The 17,500-nt window shown below is 43.2% G+C and overlaps 2 protein-coding genes across 2 annotated transcripts in view; both read right to left on the reverse strand.

Moving 5' to 3' along the window:
* alp3 (alkaline phosphatase 3) overlaps positions 1-5,865 on the reverse strand; it is a 12,338-nt gene extending 6,473 nt beyond the window's left edge. The window contains exon 1 of the mRNA XM_030776810.1: positions 5,847-5,865. Within this exon, the coding sequence (XP_030632670.1) occupies positions 5,847-5,865 (19 nt within the window). The remainder of the gene's footprint in view (positions 1-5,846) is intronic.
* Positions 5,866-7,931: 2,066 nt separating this feature from the next.
* The window catches only part of LOC115814090 (alkaline phosphatase-like), a 21,066-nt gene continuing 11,497 nt past the window's right edge, over positions 7,932-17,500 (reverse strand). Inside the window, exons 11-15 of the mRNA XM_030776812.1 lie at positions 17,038-17,229; positions 16,637-16,753; positions 15,801-16,029; positions 8,352-8,380; positions 7,932-8,113 (exon numbers count right to left, since the gene is read on the reverse strand). Of these exons, the coding sequence (XP_030632672.1) occupies positions 7,932-8,113; positions 8,352-8,380; positions 15,801-16,029; positions 16,637-16,753; positions 17,038-17,229 (749 nt within the window). The remainder of the gene's footprint in view (positions 8,114-8,351; positions 8,381-15,800; positions 16,030-16,636; positions 16,754-17,037; positions 17,230-17,500) is intronic.

The raw sequence follows: 17,500 nt of genomic DNA on the forward strand, positions 1-17,500 counted from the left end.
GCTGTAATATTGTTTTTGGATGGTGGCTATGTAAGGGATAATGTATAGTCAGCCCGTCATTATCGAAAAATAAATCCCCTCAGGTCGATAAAAGACCCGACATTATCGAAAAATAGATCCCTTCAGGACGATACAAGACGCATCGTCCTGAGAGGATTTATTTTTCGATATTGACCGGCGGACTATACATTATCCCGCTTATTATACGGTTAGCCAACTTGCCCAAATGATAAAAGAAACGTCACAGAATAATTCATTTTAATGATTGTATTACCATTTCGTGGCTTCCACTGAGAAAAATAGTCCTTCTAGCAAAAAGAACTTTACAGTTGTAGGTGTATAACAACACGTTAGGCTACCCGCAGATTTGTCAACTTGTTGCAGATTACCATCAATTTCCGTTACGATAAGTGAACGGACTACTTGCGGAATGATATGAATCAGAAGCAGAAAACCCGTTGACAGTGGCAGTCTTCATTAATTTTTTTCAACTGTCATTATCAAGAAATATCGGGAAAAATGTGAGGGAAAAAGTGAATATCGAAAAAGAAATATCGAACGTTGGAATGGCTCATTCAATTCAATGGAACTTTTTGCAGCATTCTGAGGAACCGTATAATAAGTTGTTTTTTTAATCAAATCTGAGTACATAATAATGATGATTACGCAATTCACGTTATACACCCTAACTATGGGAGTATCCATATAAGTGTTTGTGTGTGTGTGTGTGTGTGTGTGAGAGAGAGAGAGAGAGAGAGAGAGAGAGGGTTTCCGTTAGCCAGTAATTACCGGTTTTTCCCTGGCAAAATATATTTAAAAAAACTATAAATTAACAACTTGCAGGTCAAAATGTCCGGTAGTAATGCTCATACAAAGCGTAGCTATGACTATACATAATTATATAACTATAGCTAGGCTACACTGCTTAAAATTGCCTGTGTTCTGCCCGTCTCAAGCGTGTCAGCAGAGAGAGGGGCTTCTCTCTGCAGAATCGAATTAAGACGGCGCTGCGAAGTCGTCTGGAGGAGATAGTTACGCGTCTCATGCGCATTGAATTCTGCAAAGACACATTGGACACGTTTGATTTCAAGTCGGCAGGGGAGGACTTTGACGCAATGAAAAAATGGAGAAAATAAAATGTTACCTGGAAGCCTATAGGCTACATTTGATGCGATGTACTCTGTAAAATGTGATTAGTTCACTTATAAAAAAAAAGTTTGGAAACTTTTTGCCTTGAAATAACTAAATAAAATAACTTGTTAAGGATAAGTAATGGAGAATAGAAAAATATTTGTTGGGAATACTTGATACAGTTGATTATTAAAAGTTTATGTAGCAATTGAACACATGTTGTTGATATGTGGACAATATGTTGATTTTTGTCATTTGAACTAACTTACGCTGGTTAAGCTAAAATTACAAGAGAAAGCGTACAAGACCCTGACCCAGAAATAGGTCGTCGTCAGTCGGCCCACCGCACCGTAGTCGCCCCAAAAGAAAGTGGCGTCTATCCGACTTCAGCCAAGATCTGTCACAACGCGATGCCACTATGGCTGCGCGAGATTCTGACTCAGATGTGTGCAGTCATTTTCTCAGTGATCGTAGCTTCGCACTACTGGCTTGTCAGCCATGCACTGCACCAAATGCAAAGTACTTGTAATGAAGACAGTAGTGACCATTCTCTTTTTTAAAAACTCTTTTCAAACGCTGTAGAAAGTTCGCTAGGTCGAACGTAAACATCGGTGACCCATAATGCACCGCGGCGCTGAGTTCGAACGTCAAACTGCAAAATTTTAAATTATAGTGATTTATTTAACAATCTGGAGTTCGTGTTGCTTAATCCAAAAGTGATTTGAAATTAATAAAAAGTTTTTATTTTACACAAATCAAAACTGGATTAGGTGACATAACAGCTCAAACCTTTTAAGTCAGTAGAATTTATAAGGTCATTTTAAATGTACAAAACTTAATGGAATTAAGTTATTTGAACGTTCGGCTTTACAGTGCAGACATCAACAAGCTACAGATGTAACAGCTTACAGATGTTTGGTAATACCCTACGTTTTAGCGGCTAATGCTGAGGTGTTGCTCCATCGATATCGTTCGTTTTGCTTAAATGTTACTGTTCATTAAATAGTCAAACTGATTTTAGGTCGTCCTTATTGTTTCGTCAACCTAGGTATACAGTATATTTGCGTTTGTGACACAGACTGTTACTGAAACGTGACCGGTAAGTTTCACATTAGTCCGGTAAAATCAATTCTTTCCGGACACTGGACCGTCAAGAAAAAAATCCTAACGGAAACCCTGGTGTGTGTGTGTGTGTGTGTGCGCGCGCGTGCGCCTTTGTACTGTCAAGATCAGAGAATACGGACTTTCTTATCCCACAGAGTACAGTTTGATTAGGGCTTTGGCTCTGAACATCAAACACACACACACACACACACACTCACAGATACACCTACTGAAACACTGAACACACACTGAAAAAATATTCACAATCCAATCAGCTTCCTAGAGACACACAGTAAAAGAGTGACACACGCATACAGAATACCACTCAGCAGAGACAGGGACATGCCTGAAGATGAGGTTGGAAACATGTTAGTGGCTGTTTATTGGTGTTAACAGTCACTATAGAATGTAGGAAACACACTTGATTGTTAAGCTGTTAGCAGTGAAAAGCTAGAGTTGACAGGCTTAACAATAGTGATAATATGTGAAAAGGTGGGAGAACAGGTGAGAGTAGGTGAGAACAGGTGAGAAAAACAGAGAATAGCTGAGAACAGTTGCAAACAGGTGAGAAATGCTGAGAAAAGTTGAGAAAAACACAGAACAGGTGAGAAAAACACAGAACAGATTAAAAAAAAAAACAAGAGGTGAGGTGAGAATAATTGCAGACAGGTGAGAAATACTAAGAACAGAGAACAGGTGAGAATCGTTGCACACAGGTAAGAATAGCAGAGAACAGGTGAGAATAGGAGAGAGCAGTTGAAAAACATAGAGATCAGGTTATAATAGGTGCACAAAAGAGAACAGGTCTTAATAGGTGCTGGCAGGTGAGAAAAGTGGAGAACAGGTGAGAAAAGTAGAGAACAGGTGAGAAAAGTAGAGAAGTAGAGGTGATAGTGGGCACAGAGTGATGAGAAAAGCACAGGAACGGAGAGGAGCACAACCCAAACATATTTGTTTTGTTTTACACAATACTGTGGTGGACTAGTATCTTACCTGCACCATCACTGAGGCAGATTCCAACCAGCAGACTCACACACGCGAAAAGCAACTTCATCTCTACAACGCCTGCAGACAGTGACCTCTCACACACACACACACACACTCTGTGAGATGTCCCTTCCACTGACTAAAGAGCAAGGGCTAATCTCATCATATTTTACCTGTCGATCACTCCTCTTTCATAAGAGCTCCAGTTCCAAACCCTGAGAGCCAATCAGAACAGGGAGAAAAGTCCAAGAGATTATACAAAGGTAACTTAAGTTCTGCTCTTAAATAATCCACTCTAAATCTTAACTGTTTTCTTTTTCCAGAATCTAAACATCAGTACATTGAAACATAAATCTCATACTTCAGGTTAGAGTTCATTTCTAATCCTGTTTTTCCAATGTGAAGAGTTTGTTAATACTATTTATGTATGGTTTCTTCCTCATTCACTTTTTCCCTCACATTTTTTATTCTCTGCTGGTGTATAAAATAATACAATCAAGTATAACTGTCACATTTAAGTCCAGCTTTTTGAAATACAATTTATAGAGTGTAATGTGTGTTCCAGGAAGAATAGAAACACACGCGCGCGCGCGCACACACACACACACACACACACACACACGCGCGCAACTGCATTAGGGTATCTACCATCTGTTCCCTGAATGTGAAGTTGATGAAAGTTTTGTACAGTTTAGTTGTTGAAAATGACTCAGATTTCAGTAAGAAACCAATAAAGCATGTCCTTTAAAGCCAGACACGGTATAAACACAAACCTGGTCAGTTTTTTCTTACAGCTTTTTCAGCGTGGTGATCATTTATTACATTTAAAGTTTTTCTTTTATGTTGGAAAAACCAAGTATTCAGCTGTCATAGCGAGTCTCTCTCTCTTTCTCTCTCTTTCTCTCTCTCTCTCGCTCTCTATCTCTTTCTCTCTCTCTCTCTCGCTCTCTTTCTCTCTGTCTCTTTTCTTTGCAGTTTTTATGACAGTGCCGATCCCATTTGGCTGTTGGTAACCTGGAAGAAACGAATTGGAGGAGAGGCTTTAGCATTCCGTGAGGAGAACAGCGTTTTGTTTTTTAGCTCATGACACATCACTTTCATCTCCCGATTTCACGTGGCTTGACTCATTGTTTATGAATGTTTGTGATGTGTAGTGGTAACGTAATGGTTGTGCAGTGGAATTCCAGAGGACCTGAGTTAGAACATTAGTGCCCAGTCTCTTGCACCCAGTCAGCGATATGGACAGATCAGCACATGAGCGGGGGGGGGGGGGGGGGGTTTGGAGGGCAGGGGGGGGGGGGGGGGTTTGGAGGGCAGGTGGCGGGGGGGGAGGGGGGGGGGGTGATAAAGGAGCAGTGCATGGTGAACAATCATAAAAGAGGGATAGGTAGAGATGAAATACAGCCAGGGGGATAATGTGGTTTCTGTGGTAAGCAGTAACTGATAACACACACCATAAATGTTTTAACAGAGCCAACATACACACTTTTAAAACTTTAATATAAAATGGTCCACTCAATACACTCAGATGCTGTTGAAGCTCTAATATCAATTTTTCACAAACACAAACACCCATTCTCTTCCATGTGGGTGTACGCACATGAGTGTGTATGTGTTTGTGTGTGTGTGTGTGTGTGTGTGTGCGGTCAGCCATTTCCAGTTGCACACACTGTTAGTTCTCTCAGTTCAAGGTATGAACCATTTGCACACACTCACGCATGCACACTGTGTCCATATCTTGAAGTGGAAAAATATACACACTTTCTTTCTCCCTCTCTCTCTTTCTCTTTCTCTCTCTCTCACACACACACACACAACAGCTTTAACAATTCTGTAGAAAACACACACGTACTTGTGCTTAGTGTCACCAACCTAATTATTACACACTCTCATAACAGAGAGAAGATGGTCTCCCTGTATTCCTTGCCAGGGAAAGGGCTGATCCACTGATCATTCAGCCCAATTTCTCGACAGCCTCTTAAGTTTCACTGGGGGACTTGAGACATTATTGAAATAATAAGGAAAAGAAAAATACAGCAACTAAGGGTGCTATTTTTAATCGTAAGCTACAAGGCAGCCACTGAGTTACACCTAATGTAATAAATTATACCCATTCATATTAACCCATTAGTATTAACCCATTAGTATTAACCCATTCATATTAACTCATTCATATTAACCCATTAGTATTAACCCATTAGTATTAACCCATTAGTATTAACCCATTCATATTAACCCATTACTCCTAATGGAAACGATGACGCTGACATGTAGTCTAACACAGCACGCAGAGCTCATCAGTCTGAAAGCTCACCACTGAAATTAAACTTCCCCCACCTCACTTGTATAACTGGTTTGATTTTACCTGATGTTATGTTATTCTCAGCACTTTGAAGACCTAGCGTATATATGAAACGGCGTGTACGAAAACGCGGGACAAACCGCGTCCCTTATCGATTCAATACGGGACGCAGCATTTTATTGTCCAATAGAGGACGATCCCAAATTATAAGGGACGGGTGGCAACCCTAACCCTACTTGTGGTCAAACACAAACACAAACATCCCGGTCGACATCTTTGTTTGCTCTCACCGCCCTCAGTGTGAATGTACAGTTAGGCCTACCTGGACCGTCAGGGGCCATCCCGAGAAACAGGATTTCAACGGGAATGATTTTAGCTGTGCTAATATCTGTCAGATGTAGTTTGGTTACAGTTGTTGGACTAACGGAGAAGTCCTGCTTTCTGCGATTGGCTACCCCTCTGTTGTGTCGGTGAACATTTCGCGTTTTTTTTTCCGTTTTTTTGAGCGGGCGAATCGTTTGGATCCATTCATCAAAAAGAGTTGTCGTCTCCAGTGGTTCACCACCCGGCTTTTAGATCATTTAAATATCTTCTGAAAATTAAAGTTCCCCTGAAATTTAGAGGACTAGATATGATACCTGAATCATTTTCTTTCAGACAGCATAACTTTGATGTGTGGTGCCATGATATAGTGCGCTTTTAGTCATTTATAAGAAAACTTTTACACATGTGGACCTTATGTGTAGTGCAAGATAAACATTGGAGATAAATTGGCACGCTACCTGATTACCGTGTAATCTATTAGTGTCGTGTGGCACTATTTATTGAGGTGTGGAAAATTTCTGATCTTACTTAGCCTTCATCTTATCACTTATCATCAGCTAGACGCCTATAAATTATGAAACTGTGGCCAGATAAACGTTCATGCCTGGTTTCTTATGCACACGAAGTTGACAGAGTCAGCGAAAAATCAGGTCAATCGAACCGGCCCTTAGAGTGAGGTAACCTGCTTTGGCGTACCATACATCGGAAATAAGCCGAACTTCACGAGATAAATCGAACTGAACCTACGTCCTCTCGAAACTATTGCACAGTAACAGCACATCACTGTAAGACAGCCCCGCAGTGAGCTCTCTGCTTTTAACAGATTTTAATCGGGCAGTAGCATATATGGATGTACACTTCATTATAAACTGACTTTCAGAAACACACACACACAGAGAATAACGTATCAGGAAAAGAGATAGGGGCCACATGCTATACTCCCCCTTTTCCGATTGGCTGACTGGACCGCTGCATGGGGTAATGTCTACAAACCATTTCAGGGAAAATGAGCGAAATTCAACTGAGAGCGAAATTCAGGGAAAGCATGCCAGGAGAACAAGTAAAAAAAGAGAGAGAGAGGGTCTGTGAGAGAACAAGAGATGTTCGCATTTTTTATTACGGGAAAAAAAGAACCTCCTAAACGTATTTACAGAACTGTCCTGTCGTGCATTTCCACTGCAGGAAGCAGAAAAGGCCTCTCAGGATTCGTACTGTTTCAATTTCTTCATAGTTTTTCTGTCATTTGATCTTTTGTGTATTTTCTTTTAAAGATGATTTCTCTACATATTTTTTCAAGTTTTAATGACTTTCTCTTTAAAATGCACTACAGACATGGGGTTAACCCACACTTTTTAGTCACAAAGTCCCCCCCCCTTCTTGTTTCTGTTTTTAAAGTGTGCGAGAAAGGTCAAAGGTCACAGGAGGAGCAGTAGCAGTGACCCCCACTCCTCAGCAGCAACGCAGCAAAAGATCAAAGTTCATGTCCCCCATTTTCCTCTGTAATGATCAGAGCTGACTGGGTGTTTTTCAGTCCCCCGGTAAGAATCCACCAATCACAGCTCTGCAATGGGAAACTTACTTTGCTTTTTTTTTGTTTGTTTGTTTTGGGGGGGGTTTTTGCTTATTAAAAATGCAGAAAAGTTGCACTCCAACATTTCTACACTCTGGAGAAACCAAAAAAAAAAACAAAACACAAATCAAAATCAAGAGGTCAAAGGGAAAGAAGGCACTGTCATCAACTTTTTTGGACTGCGCATCATCCATCCATCCATCCATCTATCCATCCATCCATCCATCTGTCCATCCATCCATCCATCCACCCATCCATCTATCCACCAAACTACAGCCCATGGTTTGTAAGTTCCATGTATGAAGAATTTAAAATAATAAAACATTTCAGTAGCCTTGTCCATTTTTTTTATTGTGATTTTTTTCATTCCATTGTTAAAAAAAAGACTGTTATATGCTCTCTGTAGTGAAATTTCTCCCTAAGTTTTAGTCTTTTTTTCTTGTTTTCCCCGGAAGGATTCTTTAGACTTCCACGTTTCATCTTCTCTCAGTCTCAGGTGGGCGGAGTTAAAATCTAGCTGTTATCTGATTCGTCCTCGGCCTCCCGTAACCAGGTGAAGAAGGCGGTGACAGATTTGAGGGCCACACCCTTGCTCTGTTGTTCAGCTGGGTCCTTACTCGACTCCCACTTGTAGAAACCCTCCTCTTTAATGACGTCTTCATCATACAAGACGTCTAAGAACATTCGCAACAGATCTACAGAGAAAGAGACACAGTCAAATACAGAACTGTATCAATGGGGAGGAATCAGAGTAGAATATGAAAAAAAGGTTTTAGTGTTTCTACAAACAAATACAGGCACAAAAACAGATTTAATGGAAGATTGATCATGGAAGAATGAAATCAGACAGACTGCTACAGTTTGGCCAAAGCTGATAATGCAGAACAGCAGAATCACAGGCTCCAGGGCCCTAATGCATAAACGCCAACAAACCTCCCATGTGCCGGTTCTCTATGATGCCTCTGAGAGAGAGAGAGAGAGAGAGAGAGCGAGAGAGACAGACAGACCGACAGACAGATTGAAAGGACACAGAGAGAGAGAGAAACAGAGAAAGAGTGTGTGTGAGAGAGAGAGAGAGAGAGAGAGAGAGAGCATAGGGAGACAGAGACAAAGAGAGGTAGAAAGGGGGAAAGAGTGAAAAAGGTAAAGATATGTAGTGAAAGAGAGAGGGAGTGCAGAGGAGAGGGAGAAAAAGAAGAGAGAGAGTAACGGAGGGGGAGAGAGGAGAAGAGAGAGAAAATGAAAAAGGTTCAGTTATGACATCACTGTTCTATCCTACATTTGAACTTATTAGTCACACACAAATGAAGGTGGGAACTTTTAGAATTTGGAATGTTCCAGAGTTCTGGGGCTATTCTTTTAACTCTCTGACCAAACCCTTAGTCATTTACAAACCTCCACCTGAGTTCTTTCCCTGCGTGATGTGTATGTTCAGAGGAACCGTAGTTATATCTCATAATAGTTTTACGGCACGATCAACCCATAGCTGAGGCCAAGAGCAGACACAAACAAAACAGCATCAACAACAATAACAATAAAAACAGTAAACAGCCAGTGAAAAACCTGCTCTTACATTTCAACACAGAGCCTTCTGCTTCTACCTAAGCTCCATGGGAGAGAAGTGAGAAATACAAGAAGCACAAATACAACAGCAACAAGTGCAAACAGCAACAAGTACAAACTGAGACAGCATTTGTTATGGAGAAACATTCTCATCTACGCAAGAGAAGAACGACTCTGCTCATAGACGTGCCATGGTCCCCGTATGTCTGTGTTTCATACTCACTCATTTCTGGAATGGGGCTTGTACAATGCAGAGGCATCAAGTGCCATAATGTTACTCTGTACTTGTTATTATTTCAGGCACATAAAGTATTACACAATGGGCAATTATCAGGTTATGTAAACGTGCAGCGTGGACTTTTTTTTTCTAGTGAATATTTTGAATTAGCCACTCGGTGTGTGTTCTGTTTGAAAAAGGCCGGTTCCGTTCTCTGGGTTTAGTGAAGAAAGACCATCTGTACTCGTCTGGAGACTCACACAGAGCAACAGGCTGGTCTGAGAGGAGCTTCACTGCCACCGGCAGGTCCTGCCATCTGTGTGTGTGTGTGTGTGTGTGTGTGTATGTGTGTGTGTGTGAGAGGAAATGACCTCACTCAGTCTCAGTGGCTCAGTGTGTGTATGTGTTTGAGGATGTGACCTCAGTCTGTGTGTGTGTGTGCGTGTGTGTGTGTTCCTCTAAGCAGCGTTTGACTTTTACATTTTGCAGTGAACCGTTTAGAGGACCCTGCTAGCAGCCGTTGTCCTGGTAACTGTTCCGAGACGAATATGCCGCCTTGACAGTCTCTTCCGGGAGAACTCGTATAAAAACCACTGCAATTAGGCCAAGGCCAGTCTGAAGAAATGAAGCCGCTTGTTACACTCACCGAGTGTCAAGTCTTTGAAGGACGGATTTGCAGAGTCAGTGCAAGGATTGTTGACACCAACGGCACCGGCACAATACTGCCTTCAAGATTGCGCGTATTCTATAACTGAAGATACGGCTGTACGCTAGACAGATGTTTCGGTATAATTTTGTTACTGGCCATTATATTTTGTCTAGAAACGAGTTACTACCAAAAGAAGTGTTTTTCTTTTATTAAATTGCCATTTTTGCTTTATTTGATTTTGTTTATCAGTTCAAAACCGAAATGCTCTCACTATGTATTCGTGCGTTACTGGCTTCCTGCTCCCTGGAGTCCCTCGTGCATGTTGAGAAGCGCAGCCTAATGGCGCGTGTGGGGGTAGTATTATGTTCGGCCCGTGAATACCGTGGAAGCATTACTGATGTGTCATAAATAATTAGACAAGGCGATTAAAAAACGATTCGCCGGTTGTAAATAAATCTGAAGCCGTTTGTCTTTGTGTCAGTCCGGAGCGAAGACTTATGATCGGTTTTTTTCTCTCTCTTTATTGTTGCGGGTGCGAGAGACAGTGATGGGTTTCTACAGTCATGTGGGATTGCGAGTGATCCATCGCTGATGAGATACCACAGTCTCCTAAATTAGCCTGCATCTATCTGAAAGTGAGCGCGCAATTGAGGAATTAGTCGAATTGAAGATTAATCCTATCGCCTGATTAATACCAGGCCAGCTAACAGGCAAGGCAAAGTAAACAACTACGGCGGTTCAGTTACGACAGAGACGGAAGTTAACTACGATTGAAGCCCGTCCCCCTAGCAACCTCCAAACGTGGTGCTGCATTCTGTTAGCACTGCAGTGCTGTCTTGTTTCGGATGGTGTGTATGATATCACATATGTCTAAAGGCAATGGGAACGTGTGCGGTACACTAACAGTTCGTTTTAATAATAGTGTTACTGGACAATCGCACAATCAGTATCAACAAGTTCATTGCAGCACGTCTTGGCAAAATTAGAATGTTGTTTTTTTCTCAGCCTCAGTCGCGTATTTTTCTTTTACATGGTTTCCTAGAGTCTTGCGTGTGCAGTAAATATCGGTAAGAGCGGAAGAACCAACATCCCCCTTTCCCAAAACATTCTTCTTTCAAACACATAGACTCTCTCTCTCTCTCTCACACACACACACACACACACACACACACACACAGAACTGTAGCTCCGTTAACCAGATCTAGTAGAGCAAGCATAAGCATAACTCCTACAGTAGCGTGCGGTTGCACAGAGGCAGTGGGCTTACTCATAAAATGGTCATTCATACGCACTCTAGGGAAAAGGGAAAACGTGCTAGCTATTGAGCGGTTGCGAAACTCAGGTTGCATGGGCTGCAGGCGAGCATTCCTCGTGCAGAGAAAAGTCTTGGATCTTACCCACTGGCGTTCTGGACGCGATACAGCCCATACTCGACGTGACACTTTTTTTTTTAAGAATAATGCGTGTAAACGTCAACTCTTTTCCTTCTGCATCAAATTATACGGCAACCCCCCACACGAGCTCAAATGCCGTGTATCCCTCCACATCTCCCTCGTTAGGTCCTCTTACATATCAGTTTGTTTGGTACGCCAGTGACTACGCTGTGTTGCAGAGGGCGGGGGAAAGTCTCTCACTTCGCCTTTCTTTTCAGTTGATTATCTCTCTCTCTCTCTCTCTCTCTCTCTCTCTCTCTCTCTATGTCTGCTTGGTTTTCTCGCTCTTACCACTTTGATTATTCACAAATCCTGACAATGCCAACTCAGAGGTACCTTGATAAAGTCCTTTCTTAAACATAGCATGTTAGGTGTAGTTTGTGCCAATTCTGTGTGTGTGAGTGTCTGTGTGTGAGAGTGTGTGTGTGTGTGGTCTAAACCATTATCCCCTTTTCTCCAGCCGCTTACCACTACGTCACGCGAGGAAGGATCGATTCGTGCTTTTCAGCACCCTGGCGGCTGGACAGCGCGTTTGTGTTCGAGCTCCCAGGCGGCAGCAGCAGCAGCAAGAGCAGCATTGGCGTCGCTCGCGGCTTAGGGTTCTGTCAGACCCACGTGAAGTCCACACACTAGCACGGGCCTTCCGTTGCCGACAAGCACCGCGTTCTGCGTGTGATTTAGAGCTCCTTGTCCCCTTTGATGGGAAGAAATGAGGAAAGGAAGGCAGTCAGTCCGAAAGAGCGGCACGCAGAAACAGTCTTTATAAAGTGCCTTTTTCATCCTCCTCCTTTGACTTTCTGTGGGAGGCGCAACGTACACTGATTGGACAGCTTCAAAATGACCCCGCCCACAACAGCTGAGGAGGTGTGTCAGCGAATGAGGGTTTGGCTGCTCACAGCTGTTCTGTTCTCCTGGGTTAGGAGTAAGATACAGAAAGAAAGAAAGATTTTTGTCAAGATATGACGGATCTGAAGACACGAGAAAGGGTTTTAGCAATTTGAAGGAAACATGGGAATTGAGCGAGCGCACCTCCTCTCCCGCTCTCTCTCTCTCTCTCTCTCTCTCTCTCTGTCTCTGTATGTGTGTGTCGTGGGGTCACCAAGAAAGAGAATCTTGTTTCTAAGATGAAAGACACATTATTCTACAAGCCTTGAAAACACGCCTCTCTCTCTCTCTCTCTCTCTCTCTCTCTGTCCATGCTGCCCAAGCAAAATTACCACTTTGATTATGAAAATATTTCCAGCAATACCACAGGAAACATAGAAATAACATAGACTTAGGTGTATGCCAAGCCTTGTTAAAAAGATTATATACACAAGCGCGCGCGCACACTCACACACACAAATATATGCTTCCAAAGTGGCTCATATTTCAACAGTACCACGGCAACAACACCAGTTGAACAGTTAGTGCAATCTTTGAGTTGTCATCTGACAGTATATGTTGTCTCTCCATAATAGTTATACAGGGACCAGTCGCTGAAAATTGCTCTTTTCAAATGCCTAATTATTAATGAAACAATTTAAATACGCAATGCACGACATTCACCTCTTGTCATACGTTTTGGTAATGATGATTTTTCTTAATGCTTCTACAATGACATCAATTCTTCACGTCAGTAAAAACAAATAGCAATGATCATACATGTGGTAACCCACGTGTAGACCACACAGACACCGCTTTTTGCATTGTTTACTGAGAGAAAAGAAGAAGAAGAAGAAGAAGAAGAAGAAGAAGAGCAGATGGGGCGCGCTAGATGCGTTATGCTGTAGCTATAAGTACGTCTTCGTCTTCGAACGCCCACTCCGGCTCTAAACATAGGCAGCGCGAGATGACCCACGCGCTCACTGTCATCCCTACATTGGAATAGAACGCCGGCAGGAGGGTCGCCACCGTTTCTACCAGAGAGTGTAGGTGGACCGCATGGAAAGAAAATCAATAGCACAGCCCCACTGTTTTCGAAATATACACTTCCGCTTGGACAAGGCAATACTCGGATTTTCAGAACCACGGACAGCCACAGCTCTCTGCTGTCATCAAAAATGATAGAGAATACGGACAGGCATGATGAGTTTAGGTGTTAACTTGAAGCTACAACGCCAGAGATAATGGTTCCTAACAATTAAACAAAAAACGTATTTATCTACGTTGTCTGGAGAGTTGTTTTATACTTTCTAATTGTTACGCTATGTTTTGAATATATTAAACGACAGTATTCCTAAGAAAATTGTGGATGCCCAGTCGCACTGTGGATTAATATTGTTAAAGAAGGTTAAAAACGAAACTAAATACTTTAAAACTGAAACCGAATATTTGTCGAATAACACACACGAGAACACTGGGCAGTAGAGTTTATGTCTTAACGAAAACCATATATGTCAGCCCGCAGGATCAATCGAATTGTTTGACCAGTGAAACGAGGCTTTGGTTGTATTAGGTCCCGAATCCAATGTAGGCCCATTAAGTCAGTGACAAGACCAAAAGAGAGGCAGTATTTGGTGATAAATGTCTGGCATTGGGTATGTCTGTAACTGAGTATTTTCTGTTTGGTTGTTAGGAAGCAGGACCTCGGTCTTGTGATTGGAGGAGAATTGGCCCAGGTGACACTGTAAGTGAGAGCGGAGAGTGAAGGTCTATACAGAGAGAGAGAGAGAGAGAGAGAGAGAGAGATTTAAAAAAAAGAACAGCGAAAAAAAGAATCACAGTCAAACTGTCTTTCTCTCTGGGTAATGAACCTTTGGGAACAGTTCACGCACATCACGTACAGCAACCCAGAACCACAGCACAGAGTAACGGAGTACATCGTGTAACTTACGGGAGAATGAATGGCGAAACAATGAAATCGGGTTAAGTGCGGAACGTCACGGTTCGTGACTGGTGATGCTGTGTCGGTGGCGGCCGGTCCGGCGCGTGGACTCAGTAAGGTTATAGTGACCGGCAGGCATGTTTCTGTCTGTCCGCTGTGTTACGCAAGCTTGGCACAGACGCACAGACGGAGACACTGCTGCAGCAACGGCAGCGCAGAGGACGGAAACTCTCCAGTCAACAGAAAATAGACAACACTCATCATTTTTATCATAAAACATCCTTTTTCATCTGCTTTGATGCCTCACTCGCCCTTTACTCTCTCTCTCTTTCCCTCTCTCTGTAAACTGTAAAGTTGCAGTTCTCAGATGTGGATTCGCGGAATGCTGCAGTGCTACAGTGAGCAATGTCACAGTGCCCCCTGCAGGCCTCTTTATATACTGACACAGCAGTGTAGGGAGTATTACGGAATATTAACCTACTACTTGAAAGGGGAACAACGGAGAAGAGAGAGACAGAGTACTATTTTGTGTGTGTGTGTGTGTGTGTGTGTGTGTGCGTGCGCAGGCCCGGCGTCTGGGGGGGACATGTTGCTCTCACTCTGAGAGACCTTAGTTGGTAGAAAGGCCTGAACATGTTACATCATGGTGCTTGGGGAACCACAGGGGCGAAGTGGTGAAACAATGAAATGATGACTGAATTAAACTGAAGAGAGACAGAGAGAGAGAGAGAGAGAGAGAGAGAGAGAGAGAGAGAGAGAGCGAGGGAGCCGGTCGATGGAGCGCAGTTTTCGGAGAGTCATACGTGCACACGTCGGGTTGTGGATTAGTGGCCTCACGTTCATAGCTGTTAGATCAATTACTCTAATCTGTCACAAAAAGGCTTAAAATAGGTGATGTTTAAACATGCTTCATCATTGATAACCACATGACACTAATGCCATCAAACAGGCTGTTCCCAAATTAACCACACAGACTTAGAGCAAGCAAGGATCAAACAGAGCGAGAGAGAGAGAGCATGAATGGAAATGAACGATCCCTCACTTACTCTCTTTTTATCCATGTGGTTTGTTCTGTCCTTTCATGAAAGTGGTGTTTTAGAAACTGTGTCAGTAGATCTAACCACAGAGCTGTTCATCTCAGACACTGTTTATTAGGATTAAAAATGGATGAAAACAAGAAACACAAACAAACCCCCAAAACACACACACACACACACACACACACACACACACACACATATTTATTACATAACATGATGCATTAAGCAACATTAAAAGCATTAGAGATTCGTGTATTTTAAAAGCGTGAGGTGTGCAGTCGAGGAATCAGGTGAGGATGAGGATGGAAACATAAATATTCCCATTTTGGGAGTGCAAGCAGGTTTTTTTAAAGTGTCTCTCTTTCTGTCTCTCACATACACACACACACACACACACACAGGGCTAGCACTAAAGGGGGGCAAAAGGGGGTGCTGCCCTCTCAGATAAATTTTTGCCCCCTCAGTTTTAACTGTGGCTTAATCATAATGTACACGTTTGCCCCCTTCCAAATCTCAAATGCCCCCTCAGTCATTGCACCCTGCAGCCGGCCCTGCACACACACCTTCATTTTCACAGTACTCTCTCTCTCTATCTCTCTAGTATAGCAAAGCAGTGGTCAACAGACTCAGAACTAAGGTTGACTGCAGTAGTAGGGGCGTGTGTGTGTGGGTACGCGTTCTCGGGGGGGTGTTCCGGGGATGCTGTCGTCATGGTAACGTGGCAGTGGCGTTGGTTCTGGCCGACGCAGGCTGCGTAAGCCATGGCATGAGCGATGTAACTCTGTTCATTTACGCCCTGGAAGAGATGGGCCATGGGGCCACGGGCCAACACGGCAACATCCTCCCCACCGTGGGTCTCCTTTGCCATGGGCACCGCCGCCAGCTGAACATAGTCCTTCGTTTCTGTGAGAGGGAGAGAGAGAGACAGAGAGAGAGAGAGAGAGAGAGGGAGAGAGAGAGAATAATGAGAGAGTGACCTTTGCTCCATGGTGAGGGCGGAGGGTGATATGAAGTTCTGATAGTGTGTCAGTACATTAAAACACACACACACACACACACACAGAAACACACCCACACACACACACATACACATACACAGACAGATACACAGACACACACACACACACAGACACTCACACTCTCTCTCATAGACACAGACAGAGACACACAAACACATACACACACACATGCGCGCACACACACAAACGCATTACACCGTGCTCTTATTATCTTTTCTTGTTTAGTCACTATTATAATCAGCAAGTGCTAGTATAGTGTTAATATAAGGGTGAACTTATTCATCTTTAGTTGCAGCAACATGGAAATATAAATTGGAGGCTTACACCGAAATATGTATGCAGACGTGTGTGTGTGTGTGTGTGTGTGTGCGCGCACATGTGTGCGTGTGCATGTTTGTATGTGTGCATGTGAGTGCGCGCGCGCGTGTGCGGGTGTGTGTGCACATGTGTGTTTGTGTTTGTGTATGCGCGCGCGTGTGTGGGAGACTTACTGGTGTCAACCTTGCGGATGTCTGGTCTCTTGTTGTTGACGATTTTGTGTCCAGGGCCGTTGCCGTACATCAGTGTAGTGAACGGGAGAAAATCTGTTCCCCACAGTGGAACTTTACCTAATACACAAGAGAAGACAAAATGTATTCATTCATATATTTTAATTATTCTGGCCCTATCTCTGTAGTTCTCTTTCTCCCATACACTCATGCACACGTGCAAAGTCTCTTTCTTTCTGTATCTAACACACACACACACACACTGTCTCTCTCTCTCTTGCTCTATCTCTCTCTCGCACTCTCTCTCTCTCTCTCTCTCTCACACACACACACACACGCATGCACACACACACACAGCATACACACACACACACACACACACGCTCACACAGGTGTGTGTTTACCCAGAATGCTGCTCCCTCTGAAGGTGAATCCGTTAATGGTGAAGGGGTGGGAGTGGTCAGCTGTGACAACAGTCAGTGTGTCCTCCTCATTGGTCAGTGTCAGTGCCCGTTCCACAGCGTAGTCAAGGGCGACGGCCTCATGCAGAGCCTTGGAGGCACAGTTCTCATGGTGAGCCTGGTCGATACGGCCACCTGAGACAGAAACACACACACACACACACACACACACACACACACACACACATTTACACACACACACACACATTTACACACACACACACACACACACACACACACACATTTACACACACACACACACACACACACACACACACACACACATTTACACACACACACACACACACACACATTTACACACACACACACACACACACACACACACACACACACATTTACACACACGTTACACTCAACGTTGACTAACTGATTGTTTGGTTGCTTG

This window comes from Chanos chanos, chromosome 6 (assembly GCF_902362185.1).
Source record: "Chanos chanos chromosome 6, fChaCha1.1, whole genome shotgun sequence".
In the NCBI taxonomy this organism is placed as follows: domain Eukaryota; kingdom Metazoa; phylum Chordata; class Actinopteri; order Gonorynchiformes; family Chanidae; genus Chanos; species Chanos chanos.